This window comes from Trichomycterus rosablanca, chromosome 22 (assembly GCF_030014385.1).
Source record: "Trichomycterus rosablanca isolate fTriRos1 chromosome 22, fTriRos1.hap1, whole genome shotgun sequence".
Lineage (NCBI taxonomy): Eukaryota > Metazoa > Chordata > Actinopteri > Siluriformes > Trichomycteridae > Trichomycterus > Trichomycterus rosablanca.
This window is the reverse complement of record NC_086009.1, coordinates 1,645,001-1,665,000: the sequence shown is the minus strand read 5'-3', so window position 1 is coordinate 1,665,000 and position 20,000 is coordinate 1,645,001. Positions and strand designations below refer to the sequence as shown.

The following is a 20,000-nucleotide window of genomic DNA, read 5'->3' as shown; positions in this document are numbered from 1 at the left end:
AAAACAAACGACACCGTTTCCCGTTCAGCCACAGACGTCCTCTTCAAAATCCAGCAGGGTTTCATCTAAAATCATCTAAAAACGTGACAGAACTTTAACAAAAAATCTCAACTTTGTGTCAATTCTAATCGGTCCATCGTGTTTGACTGAAATCCACATCTTCCAATTGTAGACACTTTATACGACACGCCGCAAAACAGTGCTTTTAGATGTGGCAGTAGTAGATGATTTTTTAAATGCTGAAAGGTCAAGTAGATCAGTGTGTTTTAATTTCTGAATGGCCTTATTTACATTAAGTGTTATTTACATTAAGTGTTATTTAAATTAAGTGTTATTTACATTAAGCAACAGTATCGGATCGGATTACAAGTTTTTCTCCTTCCGATATCCGATCCAGTGATTTGGGCCGATATCGGACCGATACCGATCGGTATCGATGCCAGCCCTAATAAGGACCAGCACATTTCCAAAGTTAAGGGAATTCTAACGGCCAGGCAGGTACCTACATGGACAAGGATCTTGGCCGATCTGAGGGAGGGAGGCTGTAGGGATTCCTCATTTGCACAGAGATGGGAGATAATGGAGATTAATGTGTGACTCTCTGTGCACGATACGGATCTCTACATGAACTCGCTTCAAAACCACGTGGTCTGTGAAGCACTCCAGTCATTTGGGAAACTCGAAAGCCGAGACACCAGTCTATAGGGGCCTTAAGCAGAGGAGAAATTTCCTGCATGCTTTTAGAGAAATGCACCGAGCCCCTTTGGCGCCACTTGAAACGATGGCATTTATAAACGACCTATCGTAATATTTGCTGTTTTTTTTTTTTTAAGCATCTTTTTCTCTTTTTCGCGTGTCACGCTTCTGTCTGTGTAAAATCTCGCCACTTCAGGCTTGCTCTACATACATCGCTGCTAATTTGGCCTCAATTAGCTCGAATTGGCAGTTAATTGCAGTTTAATGAGATCAGAGAGAGATGAGTGGCGCACAAATGGTGCCCAGATCCGCGTGCCCTGCGGGGACGGTGCGGAGGGACGCGCGTCGGAGGCGGGAGGAGGAATCAAAAACCTTAATCATATAAAAGTACCTGAAGTTCTAAGTTTTAAATCCCCACCTGAATAACATAACTGCTCAGACAGTGCAATGCTTTATCAGGATGGCATATAGAGGTGGCATGGTGAGTACTGGCGGTACTGGACTAGTAATTGAAAGGTCGCTGGTTCAAGCCCTACTACTGCCAGGATGCCACTGTTGGGCCCTTGGGCAAGGCCCTTAACCCTCAATTGCTTAGACTGTATACTGTCACAGTACTGTAAGTCAGTTTGGATAAAAGCGTCTGCTAAATTCTGAAAATGTAAATGGTTTTGATTCCCCTTGGGTCCTTTCTGTGTTGTTTGCATGTTCTCCCTGTGTCCGTGTGGGTTTCCTCTGGGTGCTCCGATTTTCTCAAGTCCTACAAGTCCAAAAACATACAGACAGGCCAACTGGAGCTATTAAAAGTTGCCCTCAGTGTGTGTGTGTGTGCCCTGTGATGGCCTGGCGACCTGTCCGAAGTGTTTCCCACTGCGGCCCTGACCAGGATAAGGAGCCTGGTGTCCCAATACTTTTGCCCATATAGTGTGTATAAATGTACATGTGTACAGTACAATAAATGTACAGTGCCCATGGAGAGGTAACGGCCTTGCTCAAGGGTCCAATAGTGGCTTCATGGCTGAGAATTCAAACCCACAACCTTTCGATTGACGGCCCAAGCTCTAAACTGTCCCTATTGTTATTTTTTCACTATTATTTAGCATGGAACAAAGAGGACATGACGGCTTTCAGTGTCAGTGCAGAACGACCGTCATTATAAACCATTACTCTCGACTGGCCTTCACATTTATACTAAATTATTATGATCGCAGACGGATCTCGTTCTTCCTGAACCCTGATTATTATTAACTCAGGGCAACCGCCGCTCTGTGTGTGTGTGTGTGTGTGTGTGTGTGCGTGTGTGTGATAGGGTGACAGACACACACACACACACACACAGAATAATGTACATACAGATAGACACACACACACACACACACACAAACACATGCATCCTGGACCGCGGTGCCCCATCTTCTGGAGACTTAGATGTTTCCATGGCAACCTGCAGCTTGCTTCACTAATGAATGGGTTGCTATGGCGACGGAGGTTGACTGTGCACAGAGCGGTGCTCATACGCACCCTAGCGTATACAACATATGGCCATAAGTATAAGGACACGTGACTATGGGTCTATGGCTTGTCAGACAAATCATAAGCACTAGTATGGAACCTGCTCTCATGTTTGCATCTATAACAGTCTCCGCTCTTCTGTTTTACACTGGATATTGTGCCCGTTTAGTCAAAAGAGTGATTGTTAACCTTTATCTGTCTAATAGGCAGTCTATAAATAGCTACAAGGAGGACACACTTTGCCTTATTGACTTTACGGACCAGCAGCAATGGCCTGTGGATGAATATGTAAAAAGTTTCCCCCCACTGGTCAGTCCAGTTCCTTGGACTTCATGGCTTGGTTTCTTGTGGGCCCTCAGACCTGGGCGTGTGCCTGAATTGTAACTGGTTGAGTCCAGTTGAGTTCCAGATACGTCTCAGGGAATCTCCATGACTTTTAAAGAGGCCCTGCCAAAAAAATGCCACCTTTACAAGAAGTCAGGATAGTTTCTGCCCTGATAGAGTTTCTCAGGTCAGCTGGTAATGCTGGTATTGGGAAGTGAACAAATCTAGGAGCAACAACTGCTCGGTCTTTAAGCTGCACTAGTTTATAAAACTGAAGCATCAAAATTGTATGTTGGTGGCAAGGTTGGCACAAGAAGTAGATACCAGAGGCTTTATTGGGGTGGTGTAGAATCACACCTCCATAGGACTCTGGAGCAGAGAAACCCCAGTGATTCTGACAGTGGACTTTGGATTTGGATGAGGTCAGGGGAACACCTTGCTGTTTCAGCCCGGCAGTGCCCTCGTCTATAAAACAACCTCGTTACAGAAATAGCATCCTAGAAAAAAAAAAATAGAAAAAGATCCTGACGCGAACAGAACTTGCCTCAAACCAGCCGACACTTTTGGGATGAATCGCATCACTGACTGCAGAGGATTTTTCTCTTTTCTCTAAACATCGGTGCCGGCGTTGGTCAGCCTACAGTCATGTTCCGGATTTTAGTGAACGGCCTCCCAGAATAGCGAAGGCAGATCTCTGATACCCGAGCTGCAGGTGGGCGGGGTCTTTTGTTTTTAGCTCTTTCAGCCTACTCACATCATCTGTATTCCTCACACACTTTCACATGCTGCATGTGACCGCAGCCTAGAAACCAGAGTGGATCTGCAGAGGTTCTCTGTACAGTTTCTGATGGACTCTCGATCATCTGTGAGCCTTCGATTCTACAACCCCTCCATAAGAACACACACATGCCGTGTGCTAGGTCAGCTACCGTCATACTGGAACAGAAAATGGCCTTCCCCAAACTGTTGCCACAAGTTGGAAGCATACAGTATGATGTATCTGAGACAGTTGATTTTATGTAATATACACGTTATGAACTGAATACTAGGAGTGGTGTCCACATACTTTGTACATATAGTGTACATTAGCCCTGTAGCTCAGGTACTACACTTTGCATATCTAGGTCTAAATCTAATTAAATAAAAGATATTCTTTGTATAACCAAAAGTATGTGGACACTTGATCATAAAATTGTTGGACATTTTATTTCAAGTCAATTTCTTTTAGCTTTAACATCCTCATCCTCAGCTATATTTTATATCTATAGTTTAAGAAAACCTCTTGCAAGTCTTTGAAGTGTGTCTGTGTATGGGAATTTGTGCCCGTTCTGTCAAAAGACGACAGCATTCATACAGCTGGGCACTGACGTCGATGTTACGATTCATTCCAGATCTGTAGTAGGGCTGAGGTCAGGGCTCTGTGCAGGCCACTGAGCTTTTCTTCATGTTCTTATAGACATTCTGGAACAGGAAAGGTCCTTCCCTAAACTGCTGCTGCAAAGTTAGATGCTTGTAATTTCCTTTATATCATTAATTACACCTGTTAGCAATTGTTGCAGCTGAGAAGTTCTGCTGTTGTAGGTGTGTGAATATAAAAATGTACACACAACAAGCGTCCGAGTTCCAGATACGTTCCAGTCTCTGCGGTGCTACCAGCCTGGCCTGTTGCTAAACAGACGCTATTGGCCGTGTCTGAAAGAGGAAAGGTTGGAAGGGTTTTACATCACTACAGCTGCTACAGTATGACACAAGTAGAGGAACTCATTGGTCAACAAGCTAGCCAACAAGCTAGGGTGTAAATGTGGTGTGTGCATAATAATGAGGCAGTAGTCATTAGATGCCGCCTCAAGGAAGCCATGACAGTGAGGATAACAGCGACCTTTCTCTAAAGTTTACTTTGCATTTCTCTCTCTCTGTCTCTCTCCATGCAGAAATGTTTGCGGTTTAACCCGGAGGCGACGGTGTGGCGGGCGAAGCAGCAGGTCTTGTGCAGCCTGACCGAGTCGCTGAGAGACGTCCTGAACTACGGCCTCTTCCAGCCGGCCACGGACGGACACGACGCCAAGTTCCTGGAGGAGGAGAGGCCGCTCCGAGATTACCCACAGTCCTTCGAGAAAGGAGTGCCTTACCTGGAGGTTAAAATGATGCTTATGCTATATTTACTACATTTGGCAACATAGACGTGAAATTGTACACACAAAGTATGGAAAAAGTATCTGGACACCTGACCATGTGCCTGTTGGACATCCTATTCCAAAACCAGCATCTGTCATGGCACAAGGATGTGTTGATGTAGGGTGTTTATGTAGGTTAGGGTTCGTTCGTAGGCGGATGTTTGAGATGATCGGGTCCACCTGGATTACGGTATAATTTTGGTGATTTCGTTGGAGGTAGGAGGTTGTTTTATTAGGTATTTGGTTACCATGGTGATCCATCAGTTCTTCATAAAGGTCAGTCATGAGTGTGCGACTGAGTCAGTTTAGTAAACCTGAAATAACAGATTCTAATGGAATGAAGCAAAAGCGAAAACGAAACGCTAGCCCAGCACCGAGGATAACTTTAGTCTCAGCTGTGCTATCAACCAGGCCTGGTTTCCAACAGGCAAAATACTGTGGCTGTACCTGAGGGAGGGGTGATGATATGGTTCCTTCATGATGCTGCAAATTTTACCTGCCGCTGGTCAAGCAAAACTGATAAAGACAAGGTGTGAGGAATTAGGTATGGAGGAACTGGCGTGGCCCGACCTCGACACTAATTAAACACCTCGAGGATGAATTGGAACATCTATTGTAAGCCAGGTATTGGCGTTACTATCACAAAGGAGGGTGGACTCAATATTAACTGGCATGGCTGTACAATGGAATGACCAACATGCTTTATGGTCAGGTGTCCACATACTTTCGGCCATAAAGTGTATATGAACGGATGTCATTCCTCTCTTCCTGTCTCTGTGGAACAGTTTCGCTACAAAACTCGAGTGTACAAGCAGACCAACCTGGATGAGAAGCAACTTGCCAAGCTGCACACTAAGGTACTTCTGAGAGCTGTTATTTCTGTTTAATTGGAAAGAGGTGTGCATGCTGTGGTGCTTGCGTGAATTTGGGTTTGGGTTTGAGTTTGCTCCCAGAGGAACTGGAGCTGGATGCACAGCTCCATCTCAAAACTGGGTGAAGTTTTAGTGTCTCTGTGTGTTCCTGTTCTGCATGAATGAGCTCAGTTGTGGAATAATTGATTTTTATAGTGTTGCAGAATCGTTTCCAAAAGCCCCCTTAACGTCGTGCTGTCTGTGTCTCCCCCTGCAGGCCAGCCTGAAGAAGTTCATGGACTATATACAATCAGGAGCAGTGGAGAAGGTGGCCAAGCTGCTGGACAAAGGACTCGATCCTAATTATCACGACCCTGAAAATGGAGGTCAGAAAACACTGCTCTTTTTCTATGTTATAGGTATTATGTTGTTTTGTTCATATGCAACTTCTAGCAGTGACTTTGCCTTCAAGTGGTCTCGGTTTTATGGAGAAAAACGGGTTTCCCATCAGAAAGCACCACATGAAGTCAGTCGGACACGTCAGAATTTACGATGCCGAGTTGTGACGTAAACACTTATTTTCCCCAAACATGACCGAACAATTAATCAACAGAAGATATCAAATAATAATGAACAATTTATACTTAGTTCTAATATTAACGTCGTTTTTTAACGTTTACATTAAACAAATATGTTAATTTGCCACATTTGAGTTTAAAAACACCCACAGAAATGCTAAAATCGACAGCTAATGTTTTGCTAATGCTAAACAAGCACGCATAGCTCTGCAGCAAAGAGTTAAATCTCAAATGTACACAAAACGATGAATAAAAAGCTCAAAAGGCTTTATATTTCTTTTAAATATCCCACACAAACCACACAAATAAAGTCTGTAGTGAGTTCTTGACAATCTTGGTGCAAACATGCCAGGTTTCCGTCACATCTGGCAGGAGCAGCATTGTTGGCACATCAGTCTCGACTTCATTCCTTAACCTCGGGTGGGTAAACAGGTTTAAACCACCTTGGGGTAAAACAACAGAAGATGTAGTTAAAAATGTAAAATCAGAGTCTGCGGGTCTTTCTGCGGGATTGTCTTTTGGTGTGATCTTTGCAGGACGTCTACAGTTTTGTTGTGGACAGTTTTGATTAAGATAAGAGGCACATAGAATGACAAACCACAGCCGAAGTGAAGGACGAATTCCAAATAGTTTACAGACCATGGAGGCATGATGTTATTTAAACAAACACAGAGGCTGTGTGTGAATTCAGACCTATCTTTGCTTAAAAAAGGCAGTGAGGGTGACGTTCATGCGCTCCTCACAAAAATCACAGGGACTCAACATGCTGACTGTTACACGTGTACCCATTTTTACTGCGTATTGGGCTGCGTATTACCCATCCTGTTGTTTGTTGGAAAGCTGAAACCTCTCCAGGGTTCTGAACGTCGAACACTTGGGACTGTCGATAGTTTGATTTCAGATTACAGTACTCTCTTCAGTTAAGGACTGGTGAAATGCTCAGCTGTGAATGAGAACAGGCTGAGGCGACAGATTTCCAGAGATGAGCCTTTTTTTCTGGCCCCAAGGGGCTTTATTAGATTTGCATGGTTGCGTATGAAGTGAGGAATGTATTTGTTTTTCCTACAGTGCTGTCACGGTCCCGCTGTTCGAGATGCCATCCTGTCAGTCTTCTATCACATCAGACAGTAGCTTGCCAGCTCAACATGCCAAGTGGCACCACTGCATGGCAGCAGTGAGCTGAGAGATAGTGATTTCTAGACCGTCTTCTGATATTGTTTTAACAGTTTTAACAATTTTCTTGGCTCTTTTGCCACTGGCTCAAATGAAGTACAATGCTGTGAAAAAGTCATCGCCCCTCTCTGTTTGTGTCAGTTACTGTATACTGTATATACTGCTAAGATGTAGGAATCCAGGGTTCGAATCTCAGCTGTGCTACTGGGCTATTTGGCCGGTTGGGCATCTACACAGGCATGATTGGCTAATGTCCGAAGGCTGAAGCAGCGTAGCTATTGGAAGGCACACTTGTCAATGCGCTCTCAGTGGAGGTCCCAAGCCCAGATGCCAGGAAGGGCATCCGGTGTAAAACTGCACAAAGTCTGGTATGAGGACCAGATCCTTTGTGGTGATCCTTAAATATGGAATCAGTCGAAAAAAGTCGCAGTAAAAATAGGTTACACCGCATTTAATGCCATTATAAAATAACGCAGTTAAGGAACGTACGTCCACGAATGAAACTCCTACTGACTCCTAATTGATCATTCCCCTCTGTCTTCCTTGATGAATCCTTGCATCAATCTCCTCCCCTCCCTGCCCTTACAGTCTCATAATCACTCCTCATTCACTCTATTTAAAGGTCTTGCCTGCACTGACCGGTGTGTGTGTGTGTGTGTGTGTGTGTGTGTGTGTGTTACAGAGACCCCCCTGACGCTGGCAGTGCAGTGTGAGCCGGGAGCAGGAGAGATGATCAGGGTTCTGGTGATGGCTGGAGCACACATCGACTTCAGGGCCAGAGACGGACTCACACCTCTGCACAAGGCCGTCCGAGCTCATGCACACACCGCTCTGCTGGTAACCACACACACACACACACAGTAGGAATAAAGCCACTTCTTTATTTTTGTTATTTAATATACCTCCAGTGCATATACAGTACAGAAAATCATCAGACCCTGTTATTTATTGAGGGCCTTACTCAATGGTGGTGGGACTTGAACCAGCAACCTTATGATTACTAGTCCCCCACCTTAACCACTGAGCTACAGATGCCCACAAATTAAACTGTAGTAATTCTGATGAATGATTAAAGTCTCATTCTCCTGTGTCAGACTCTGCTGTCTCTGGGATCGTCTCTGGACTATAAGGACCGGCGCGGCCTGACCCCGCTCTACCACACTGTGCTGACAGGGGGCGACACGTCCTGCTGCGAAACGCTGCTCTATCACAGAGCCAAGATCGGCGTGAGGGACGAGAACGGCTGGGACGAGACGCACCAGGTACCGGGCGTGTGCATCTGTGTTCTATACACACTACGTGGCTGTAAGTATGTGAACACCCGTCCATGAGCTTGTTGGACATCTAGTGTCAAAACCACAGGCGTCAGTATGGAGTTGCTGTCATTTGCGGCTATAACAGCCTCCGCTTTTTTGGAAGAAGGGCCTTTCACAACATTTTGGAGTATGTCTATGGGAATCTGTGCCCATTCTGTGCATTATGTGTCCAATACACATGTACAATACAATAAAACTATTCTCACAATTTAGCATAGCCCCCTTTTGAAGCGTGCACAGTCCCTCGACCCCTTTTTTTTGCCGTGCCTCTGTGGATTCGCACATGAGGCTCCTCCACTTCTGTACAGGCACCTCGGGCTGCTAACCAGGGTCCATTAGTCCGGTCTAGTCTGGTCAAACTTGATAGCCAGTTTTGTCTCCTGCTGGTACTGCCAACTGTGCCCAGTTGATGGCGCCCAGTCGGCTGGTAGCAGAGCCGAGATTCGAACCGGGGTGTTCTGAATCCCAGCTTGTTTTGAAGGCACCCCTGGAACTGAGAGGGATAAGGCAAAGCCGGGATTCGAACCCACAACCTTTCATCCGACAGCCCAAAGCTCTACCCTTATTCCAATTCATCCAAAAGGGAATGAAATGGTTTGAGGTCAGGGCTTTGTGCAGACCACTGGAGTTCCTCATCCATGTCTTACTCCCGTTAGCTTTGGGTGTACCTGAAACACCTGAACCCAACAACAAGGACGAGTGTTCACATCCCATTGGCCGTACAGTGTGACGTACCTGAACATGAACGTGAGTATTAGTTGGAATCATGCTGCATGACCTCTCATTCTCATCTCTCTCTCCATCATCCGTCCATCCGTCAAGCCCATCACTTAATCCATCCACGTGGAGAAGAAAGCAGAAGAGGTAACACACTCATCCTCTCTTAATCATGGTCATGCAGGCCACTAACACCGTTTACAGGAATCCTTCAGACGTTATTGAGACTGACCACTGGTAATTATTTCGATTATTTTTATTTTTAGCCACGTTTTAACCTGGTCAGGCTCTCAGTGGGTCCGGTTCACCCTAAAACACTTTACTCCAGGCAGGAAAACCATGTGCAGGGCGCCAATTTATCACAGGACTTCAGACACCACATCAGACATCACCAATTATGTCTGTGTAGATGCCTGACCGGCCTGATAGCACCATTAGAATTCCTCCACACCAGTGTTGTACATCTTTTAGCAGTGGGCGTGGCACCTGATTATTTTACAGTTTTCCCCTTTATCCCTTAATCTAGTTGTTTCCAATTCCTGACTGTAAGTCCGTTGCTGTTTGCACAACCTCTGATCTGATCATAGAGAGAGGACTCACCACACGCCCCCTCCGACACGTTACATGTTAAATCTGTGGCCACTTCTTATCACCTACCAGAGCTAGGTGCCCACACAGAGCCGTATCACCTCGCACAGGCTCCCAGACCAGTCCCAGAGATCACATATTGCAGAGACAGCGGGAAGAAACCCTGTTTGACCTTCCCTCCCTCAAACATGCCCAGTTGTGTGTGGACGTCTGGCCAGGACAGTGATTTTAACACTGCACAGTGGTGTGCCAGCGCATTAGACTGCTTTGCCACCCAAGCGCCCCCTTAGTTTAACAGTAAGGAGGAACGTTTACACACTCGTGTCCATATAGGAGGATGTGGAGGATCACACACGTGTGTTTGTACTGAATGTGCATGTGATTGGTGCGAGTGTGTGTGTGTGTGTGTGTGCTGTGCCCTCTTTTCATCTCTCTCTTGAACAGTGTTAGTTAATGAAGGTGAGGATGTGCTGATGTGTCCTCCTTTTCTCCTCTGCAGGCCTGTCAGAACGGCAACTCGCAACATCTGGAGCATCTTCTGTTCTACGGCGCCGACTCGTCCTCCCAGAATGCCTCAGGAAACACTGCCTTGCACATCTGTGCTTTGTACAATAAGGTAAAGTGGCATAATTTTTACCTTGTGTGCGGCTGTTAGGAGTGGTTATGGGCCTGTCGCAGCAGCACCAGTTCTTTTCTGTGCCAACTGTGGTCGGCAGGACATTCATATTAAGCCCAGTTTTTTAAATTTGGCATATTAGGGTGCTTTGGAGTACTTTGAGCAGGGGCAACCTGGTAAAGGTAAAGAAGTTTGATCCACTGACCTTCTAAATTACAAGTCAGGCATCTTACCTTAACCACTGAGCTACCAGTGCCCCCCTGTACATTTGCCCCAGCAGTGATTTGAATCATATATGTAACTGAATAATCAGCCTCTTTATCCTGGTCACGGTCGCTGCAGGAAACACTGGGCGCATGGCAGGAACATCCTGGACGGGGTGCCAGTCCACTGCAGGGCACCGGGCACCCACCCCTTCCCCAGACACCTGCCGGACATCTACACAGACACGATTGGCTCTGTCTGGGGAAGGGGTGGGTGTCCGGAGCCCTGCAGTGGACCGACACCCTGTCCAGGATGTTCCTGCCACCATGATTGGCTATGTCTGATGTGAGGGTGGCTAAAGCCCCACAATGGATTGCCACCCTGTCCAGGGCATTCCTCGAACCTGCAGCAACCCTGACCAGGATGAAGCGGCTGATAAAATGACAGAAAGGTGGCCACTTTCTTATTATCGCTCATAGTTATTGAATAAGAAATGATACAAGCTCATGGTCAAGTGTCCGCATACTTTCGGCCATGTCCTATTCAGTGTGTGACGTGCTGGAGTGGGTTTGTGTTGTACAGGAGAGCTGCGCCCGGATCCTGCTGTATCGGGGAGCAAACAAGGACATCAAGAACAACAGCGGACAGACGCCGTTTCAGGTGAGCACAGTCAGGTGAGAGAGTGAACGAGAGAGAGATTGATTGATTTATTTATTGAAGAAAATCACCAATCGGCTGAACTGTGTGTGTGTGTGTGTGTGTGTGATATAGGTGGCAGTGATGTCAGGTCACTTCGAGCTAGGCGAGATCATCAAAAACCATCGAGATTCAGACGTAGGTGAGGACGCTGCACTCGGACACACACCATCCACAATAAATTCACAATAAATCCCTTAAACACAGTCAGAACGTGACTGGGTGTGGTTTTTTTTTTGCAGTGCCGTTTTTGGAGTCACCAAAGTTCGCACCCCAGCGGCGGGAGAGTGGGCGCACGCTGGCACCGCCCCATCCACACCCGTTCCTACGCGCCAACAGTGACAACAGTATGAATGTTCCTGAGTGGCTGGCGTTTCCCAATACAGCCACGCAGAACATTGTCTCCGTGCAGGTACGCTATACCATGTGTGTGTATGTGTCTGGTGCCACCCGGAATCCACCCTAGACAGGGCACCAGTACAACACAGGGTAACATTATGTCCCAGTGCATATTCAAGAGAGGTTAGAAGGATTTTGGGATGGCACAGCGGGTCCTGAGGACTTGGGTTTGTTTTTCCTGCTTCTATGTGGGTCCCCACTGGGTTCTCCGGGTGCGTTCTACCTCCCAAAAATGCACCCTGTCCAGAGAGCAGGACCCACTGTGACCCGGACTAGGATACAGTAAAGGGTTGGACGGTTGTAACTCAGTTACACCAACCCACCACTGGCTATATGCGTCTGGGGTGGGGTTCAAGCCCTGCGATCCCCGTGGAGCCGGGCATGCTGCGACCCTGACCAGGATAAAGCGGCTGATAAAAATACAATGAAATGAAAATCGGATGAGGCTGCTGTTCAATATACCCATGTGTAAATGTAATTGTGTGTGTGTGTGTGTGTGTGTGTGTGTGTGTGTGTGTTAGGGTCTAAAACACGGCGGTACACTGCGCAGCTCCAGCAGTCCACGTGGAGCCCGGACCCGCTCGCCGTCCCGTGGCCGAAGCGGAGAGCGAGACGATCGCAGCAGACAGAGCCGGAGACAGGGGTGGGAGAGAGTCTCGCGAAAACATCAAAGAGCAAACGAATCATGTTAAACGACTCCGACTCGATTAAATTACTTTCATCCTAGTGAATCATACTGAATTATATTCAGTAAAAAACACTGAATCGCTTTGAATACTATTGAATTAATTTAAGTGCATAACACTGAATCACAAGGATTCACTCTGCATCTCAGTGAATCATTCTTCACCTCAGTGAATCACTCTGCATCTCAGTAAATTACTCTGTATTATAGTGAATCATTCTTCATCAAAGTGAATCACTCTGCATCATGGTGAATCACTCTGCATCAAAGGGAATCACTCTGTTTCACAGTGAATCACTTTGCTTCACGGTGAATCACGCTGCATTACAGAGAATCACTCTGCATCACAGTGAATCACTCTGCATCTCAGGGAGTCATCCTTCATTACAGGGAATCACTCTGCATCTCAGGGAATCACTCTGTATCATAGGGAATCATTCTTCATTACAGTGAATCACTCTGCATCTCAGTGAATCATACTGAACTAGTTTCGGTCAATAACACTGAATCGTAGTGAATCACTCTGCATCTCAATAAATCACTCTGAATTACTTTAAGTGAATCACACTGAATCACTCTGCATTAGAGTAAATCATACTCAATTACTGTCAGGAAGTAACACTGAGGTGCTCGGTTGGTGCAGCAGTCTATTATGCTAGCCTGCAACCCCTAAAATTCGGGTTTGAATCAACTCTGACCCTGTAAAGGCGTTGGTAAAAACAAAAATGAAATGAATATCAGTGAGTCACACTGAGTCACTCTGCATAACACTGAATCATATTAAATTAGACTCACTAAACAACAGTCTTTTTCACCATGAATCTCTCACAAAGTCTCACACACACACACACACTCACTGTGTATATCTGCGTGTGTATTAACATGCCTGTGTGTGCAGGCCGGGCTCCATCAGTTCACAGGGAGCAGCCACGGGTCAGCGGAGGCGTTTGTACAGCGCCGTGCCGGGCCGAGTGTTTGTGGCCACGCACTCACACACGGCGCAGGGCGAGCGCGAGATTAGCCTCAACAAGGGAGACAAAGTCAAAGGTGTGTGTGTGTGTGCTCGATGTTTTGAGTACCAACCTGTGGTCAGCAGCAGTGTCCCTAAACTCGTGTGTGTGTCTCTGTGTCTCCTCAGGTGTGGATAAACGTTGTCTGTGTATGTATTCTGTGCTGTGTGTGTGTGTGTGTGTCTGCATGTATGTTATGCATGCAGAGTGTGTATGTTTGTGTACGTGTATGCTACTGTACTGTTAGTGCACTGTGACATTTTTGATTGTGGTCGGGTTTACACGTGTCGTATGAGGTGTGTGAGCACACAGGGGGAATTGGATATACCTAAATTGGGAAAACTGTATTTTTGTGGTGTGATAAATACATACATGCATGTGTTTTTATATTGTTATGTCATTTTAGTCCACACACACACACACACTTTCTTTGTGTGCTTTCCATCAGTACTGAGCATCGGCGAGGGAGGATACTGGGAGGGGACGGTCAGAGGACGGACCGGTTGGTTCCCCTCGGAATGCGTGGAGGAGGTCGCCCCTCGTAGCCTGGACCACCGCTCAGGTGAGGGACACACCCACACACACACAAGTGCTAAAGTGCTAATAATGATAATAATAATAATAAAATAATAGTAATAACAATAATAATAATATAAATTATAATAATAATAAATAAATCATAATAATAATAAATAAATAAGTAATAATAATAATAATAATAAAATAATAATAATAATAATAACAATAATAATTATAATAATAATAAAGTAATAATAATAATAAAAACTCTAAAATAAATAGTAATAATAATAATAATAAAATTAATAATAATAATACAATAAATAATAATAATAATAATATTAATCATAACAATACAAAAAATAATTAAAATAATAATCAAAATGAATAATAATAATAAAAATAATCCTGGGGAGCTGAGGCTCTGCTTTGCTGTGGAGGTAGTAGCCTCGGAGTAAATCTTTATAAAAATTATGGATTTTTTTTGGAGGGGGAAAATAAAAAAAATAAAAAAATAAAAAATTTGAGACGTGCATTTTCTGAAGAAACTGAGAGTGTGATTGCAGCTCAGTAGTGGTAGGTGTCCAAATACTTTTGGTCATAAAGTTCCCTACTGCAATTACACTAATAATAATAATAATAATAATAATAATAAAAGTATAAATAAAATCATATATAAGCACTGTCACCTCACATCACGAGTGCCTCTGTACTGCATCACACTGAGAATCTTTTACTCCAGCAATATTTGGAGTGTATTCGGACTCAGACTGTGACTCTGCGGACGTCATTGTGTGTGTGTGTGTGTGTGTGTTGCAGACAGCCGGAGTGAGAAAGCCAAGAGACTCTTCCGTCATTACACGGTGGGATCGTACGACAGCTTTGATGCACCCAGGTAAGATCAGATCACTTCGTCCTGAACACACACACACACACATGTATTCATTCATGTCATATTGTAAATACACTATATGGCCAAAAAATATTTGAAGCAGGCTACTCACAAAACTTTGAAGTGTGTCTGTAGGAATTTGTGCCCATTCTGTCAAAAGATGAGAGCTTTTGAATGGCTGAGCACTGATGAAGTTCTTGATCATTTCAGAGCTGTTGAGTAGGAGTATAGAGCTCTTGTGCATGCTGGAACAGGAAAGGGCCTTCCCTAAACTGTTGCTGCAAACCTGGTAGCATGTAAAAGAGAAAGCGTGAATTTTCCAAAGAAGTTGGGACATGCAGTACAATGAAGTAAGTTCTGGGGTTTGTTAATTCTCTTGGGATGAGTTGGAACATCAACTGTGAGCCTGGCCTTTTTTTCCAAGAATAGTGCCCGACCTATCACAGGCTGGGCACAAATTCCTATAGACGCATTTCAAAATCTTGTGAGTAGTGGCTGCAGCTTGGTCGTGGTTGTGGAATCGCACCTCAGGTGTCCACATACTTTTGGCCATATAGTGTATTTCTAACAGGAATATCTCCAAGTTCTTGATAGTATGTTGTGTTATTTTGGGTTTAGGAATAAATTAAATAGTGTGAAACACACACACACACACACACACTTTTCGACCTCCCTGTATTTCCTGTTATCCCGTCCCTAAATTTGGCTTTTATCGCTCCTCCCATCCTCGCTCTGGCTCTTCCTCTTGCTCTTCTTACCCCCGGTACATTTTAATTTTGTCTCCGTCACCCCGTCCCCCCCATCGGCTCTCCATCTGGAGGTCAGACCATCAAGGGCACTCGGAGAGGGGGAGAAATGGAGGGATGGGTAAATGAATAAAGGATGAGAGAGCTCGAGATGTGGAGATTATACACTGTTAGAGTGTTCGATCAGTCAAAAAAGTCTGACCCTCCCCCCAAAATAACACAACATATCATGGGTTCAGAATTGACGGGTCGCACCCATGCATCGGTGATCAGAAGTGACGGGTCTACAGTAGTTCACATCTCAGTAAATAACCCACAGAGCGCAGGCTATAAATGATACTAGTGTGCTCATAATGATACTCCGACGGCCGTAATTTGGTTCTAAGTGTGAGAGAGTAAGCGTACCACTACTACCACTACTGTTACTACTATTACTACTAATACTAACATCAATACTACCTCTTCTACCACTAGTATTATTAATAGTACTACTAATATCAATACTACCACTCCTACCACTAGCATTACTATTAACACCAGTATTACTACTACCACTACTCTTACCACTTATACTAGTAATACTATATTACTACCGATTCTGTAAAGCTGCTTTAAGACAATGTCCATTGTAAAAAGCACTATACAAATCAATTTGACTTAACTATACCATTACTATTATTACTAATACTACTACCACTACTGCTACCACTACTGTTACTACTAATACTAGTAATACTATAACATTACTATGAATACTAATATAACTGATTGTACCACCTCTGTTAGTACTGTTATTACTTTAACTAATACCACTATTTCTACCACTACTAATACTACTACCACTATTGTTTCTACCAATACTAATACCATTCCCACCACCACTATGACTACTAATACTAGTAATCCTATAACATTACTACTACTACTAATATAACTGCTTGTACCACCTCTGTTGGTACTATTATTACTTAAACTAATACCACTATTTATGCCATTACCATTACTACTAATACTACTACCACTATTGTTTCTACCAATACTAATACCATTCCCACCACCACTATTACTACTAATACTAGTAATACTAATACCATTACTCATAATAATACCACTATTGCTACCACTGCTATTACTACTTATACTAGGAATGCTATACTATTACTACTAATACTGATATCACTGCTTGTACCACCTCTATTACTACTACTACTTCTGTTAGTACTGTTATTACTAATACTAATACCACTACTGCTTCCACTATTACTACTAATACTAGTTATAAGAATACCACTACTATTACTACTAATACTAATGCCACTCCTTTCACTGTTATTACTAATACTAATATCACTAGTTACCACTACTAATAATACTAATACCAATACCACCACTATAACTACTATTATTACAATCACTACTAACACTGCTATTAATAATCTTATACTACTAATACTACTACCATTGCTACCACTACTATTACGATTATTACTACTAATACTAATACTGCTACTTAAATTAATACTAACCTAATCTATCTTTTATAAAATAAATTCCACACACACCTTTTGTTCTAACAGGATTTTAGCAGGTTTGTGTTCTTTGATGTTCTTTGATGTTGTGTTTGTACTGGACTGATGAAATGTTTACTGAAGCGCTTCTGTACGTCACTCCAGATTAAAGTGTCTCTGTTAAACGCTGTAAATGTAGACAAACTTCTTATACTGACACTACTATTAACTCTACTACCACTAGTGCTTCTGGAATAGAGTTCTGTGGAATAGAGTCGTGTCTGTTAATGTGGTAAAGAGGGGGAGGGGGTTCACAGTTCCATATTAATGCTCATGTTAAGGCTTTTGATTGGGGTTTCTGTCCAACAGGCTTGTAGATCAGGTGTCCACAAACTTTTGATATAAAGGAAACGATAAGCTTCCAACTTTGCAGTAACAGTTTAGGGAAGGTCCTGTGCCCCTGTGAACAACCCCATTCAACATCAGCACCCAGCCATGCAAATGCTGTCATCTCACGACTAGATGGGCACAAATTCCCACAGACATACTTCAAAGTCTCATGAGAGGCCTTCTCAAAAAAGTAGCTGACTAGACCACACAGAGGTCACTCTATTTTTGGAACGGGACGTCCAGCAGGCTCCCGGTCAGGTGTCCAGATCCCCACGTATGAACTCACACATGCATGAACACACGGCGTCTGCTAGCGATCCTCCCTCCCTCGTCCGCTCTCTCTCGCTCTCTGCGCTGTGCATGCTATGGACTCGCCGCGGCGTAACGTAGCATCAGAGAGCGCGCAACAGAAACAGGGCGGACGCGCTAGTGGCCTCGTCAGTGGCCGCTGAAGGCAGAGATGCGCTAGCCGGAGAAGAAGGGAGGGCGGGTGAGAGGGAGGGAGAGGGATCGAGCCGGAGAACGTCGCCACATTACAGAAGCAGCACTGACGGAGATGATGTGAGTCCTGCATCCTCCCTCTCTCTCTCTCTCTCTCTCTCTCTCTCTCTCTCTCTCTCTCTCTCTCTCCCTCTCTCTGTATTTCTCTATGTCGCTCGTCCGTGTTCGTCCCGGACTCCACCTTTTTCTGGGCGCAGTTACGTCTCTCTTCCCGCTGTCGATCCGTCTCCATTCATGCCGTCCGCTTTGTTTACGGATGTGGCAGCAGGGGGAGGGATCTCTGCGCGTGTGTGTGTGTGTGTGTGTGTGTGTGGCGCAGGAGAAAAATGAGAAATGAGTTCAGATCCGGGGTGGGTTGGGACGCCGGTGAGCGTCAGAAAGGAGGAAGAAGTCTGAAGAGCCGGAGTCGACACGAGATGCAGGACGATGAGAAGGTCAGGTGGACGGGAGGTAGAGGAGGAAGTAAATGGGCGTGAACACAGCTCGCTGAACACAGCGAACACACAATAGACAACGGGTCTGTCTGAAAGCCTAGTGCGCCCCCTTGCTGCCCCACTACCTACCTGATCAGCTGCCTCAGTACAGAGGATTCTAATAACATAAAGCAGATTATTTAGACACACTACTTATGTCGGCGCAGTTTTAGCTTACTAAGCTAACACAGTTAGCCTCAGGACGTTCAAACTGACGCTAGCACGCCAGCTAACGTCTCCCTCCGTGTCCCGAAAACGCTTAAGCCGTCCCTGACGCCCCAATTTACAAATAAACGACACTCGTATAATTACACCTTTATACACATTAAACATCAACGATAATTTATTTACATATGAAAAGAACTCTGTTGGTTGCTCCACATTCACATTCGTCCGCCACGTTTGTAGTTTTTTGTGAGAAAAGTCGTGCCGCACTGAATGCTGGGATTGCCCTCAGCGCTGAGGAGGCGTCGGACGCTCCCTCTTCATTCAGTCAGATCATCTCTCAGAATTAAGGCGCCTCAGTACGAGCATTTTAGGGGATCTAAGAATTTAAACACGCCCTCTTCTCAGGAGCATGTAGGATCATGGGAAATGTGTCTGTGTAGATACTCACTAGGTTTTTAGACAGACCCGTTGGTCAATGGCAAGAAAAAACTCCCTAAATATTACAAGGAAGGAGGCCTAGAGCAGAGGTTCTCAACCAACCCCCCCCCCCCCCCACACACACACACACAATGTATTTTAAATAAACCCATATTTTAATTAATTTATTTTTTTATATATGGTGGATGGATGAGTGTGGAGTGTGACGAATAATCTTACTTAACTACCAGTAGGCCCATCGTTCTTGAATATGCATTCATTGTGAGGAGCAAGGCCATAGCCACCATAGCCACGAATTGAACATTTTGGGATTGTGGAGGAGGGGCACTAGGTGTTGGAGGGAACCTGCAATTCCAGAACATTCCTGCTGTATCAACATGTGATGGGGACGCTGACACTGACAGATCTAAAGCTGATGAGTGAGTGGAGTTTGCTTATTTATAATTATCAATGAGTATTTTTTTTGGGGGGGGGGGGGAGGGGGGGGGTACATTTTTAACATATCTAAATATGCAGGGCATTTTGTGTGTATCTGTATAGTGTGTATGTGTGTGTGTGTGGGGGGGGGGGGTATATTGTAATTACAGCCTGGATGACAAGGAGATGGTTGGAAGCAGTGAGGTGGCCGGACTTAAGGGTGCATTCACATGAAAAGCGGCAAAACACCGGCTGTGCCATCGTTTCTTATGGAGTGTGGCCATAAGCGTTGGGCTTGCATTTTTTGTGCTTGCCAATCACCTGATTGAATTCTGACCCAGTTTGGTTGTTTGCTGACTTTTCCAAAGCTCCTCCAATGAGACGAACTGTTTGATACGAGGTGGTAAAAGCG

The 20,000-nt window shown here is 44.7% G+C and overlaps 1 protein-coding gene across 1 annotated transcript in view; it reads left to right on the top strand.

Annotated features, from left to right (window-relative positions):
* shank1 (SH3 and multiple ankyrin repeat domains 1) overlaps positions 1-20,000 on the top strand; it is a 68,653-nt gene that overhangs the window by 25,741 nt on the left and 22,912 nt on the right. The window contains exons 3-15 of the mRNA XM_063018475.1: positions 4,461-4,664; positions 5,489-5,560; positions 5,832-5,940; positions 7,988-8,142; positions 8,400-8,567; positions 10,426-10,542; positions 11,329-11,406; positions 11,518-11,584; positions 11,685-11,854; positions 12,363-12,484; positions 13,425-13,573; positions 13,985-14,098; positions 14,875-14,950. Coding sequence (XP_062874545.1) covers positions 4,461-4,664; positions 5,489-5,560; positions 5,832-5,940; positions 7,988-8,142; positions 8,400-8,567; positions 10,426-10,542; positions 11,329-11,406; positions 11,518-11,584; positions 11,685-11,854; positions 12,363-12,484; positions 13,425-13,573; positions 13,985-14,098; positions 14,875-14,950 — 1,601 coding nt within the window. The remainder of the gene's footprint in view (positions 1-4,460; positions 4,665-5,488; positions 5,561-5,831; positions 5,941-7,987; positions 8,143-8,399; positions 8,568-10,425; positions 10,543-11,328; positions 11,407-11,517; positions 11,585-11,684; positions 11,855-12,362; positions 12,485-13,424; positions 13,574-13,984; positions 14,099-14,874; positions 14,951-20,000) is intronic.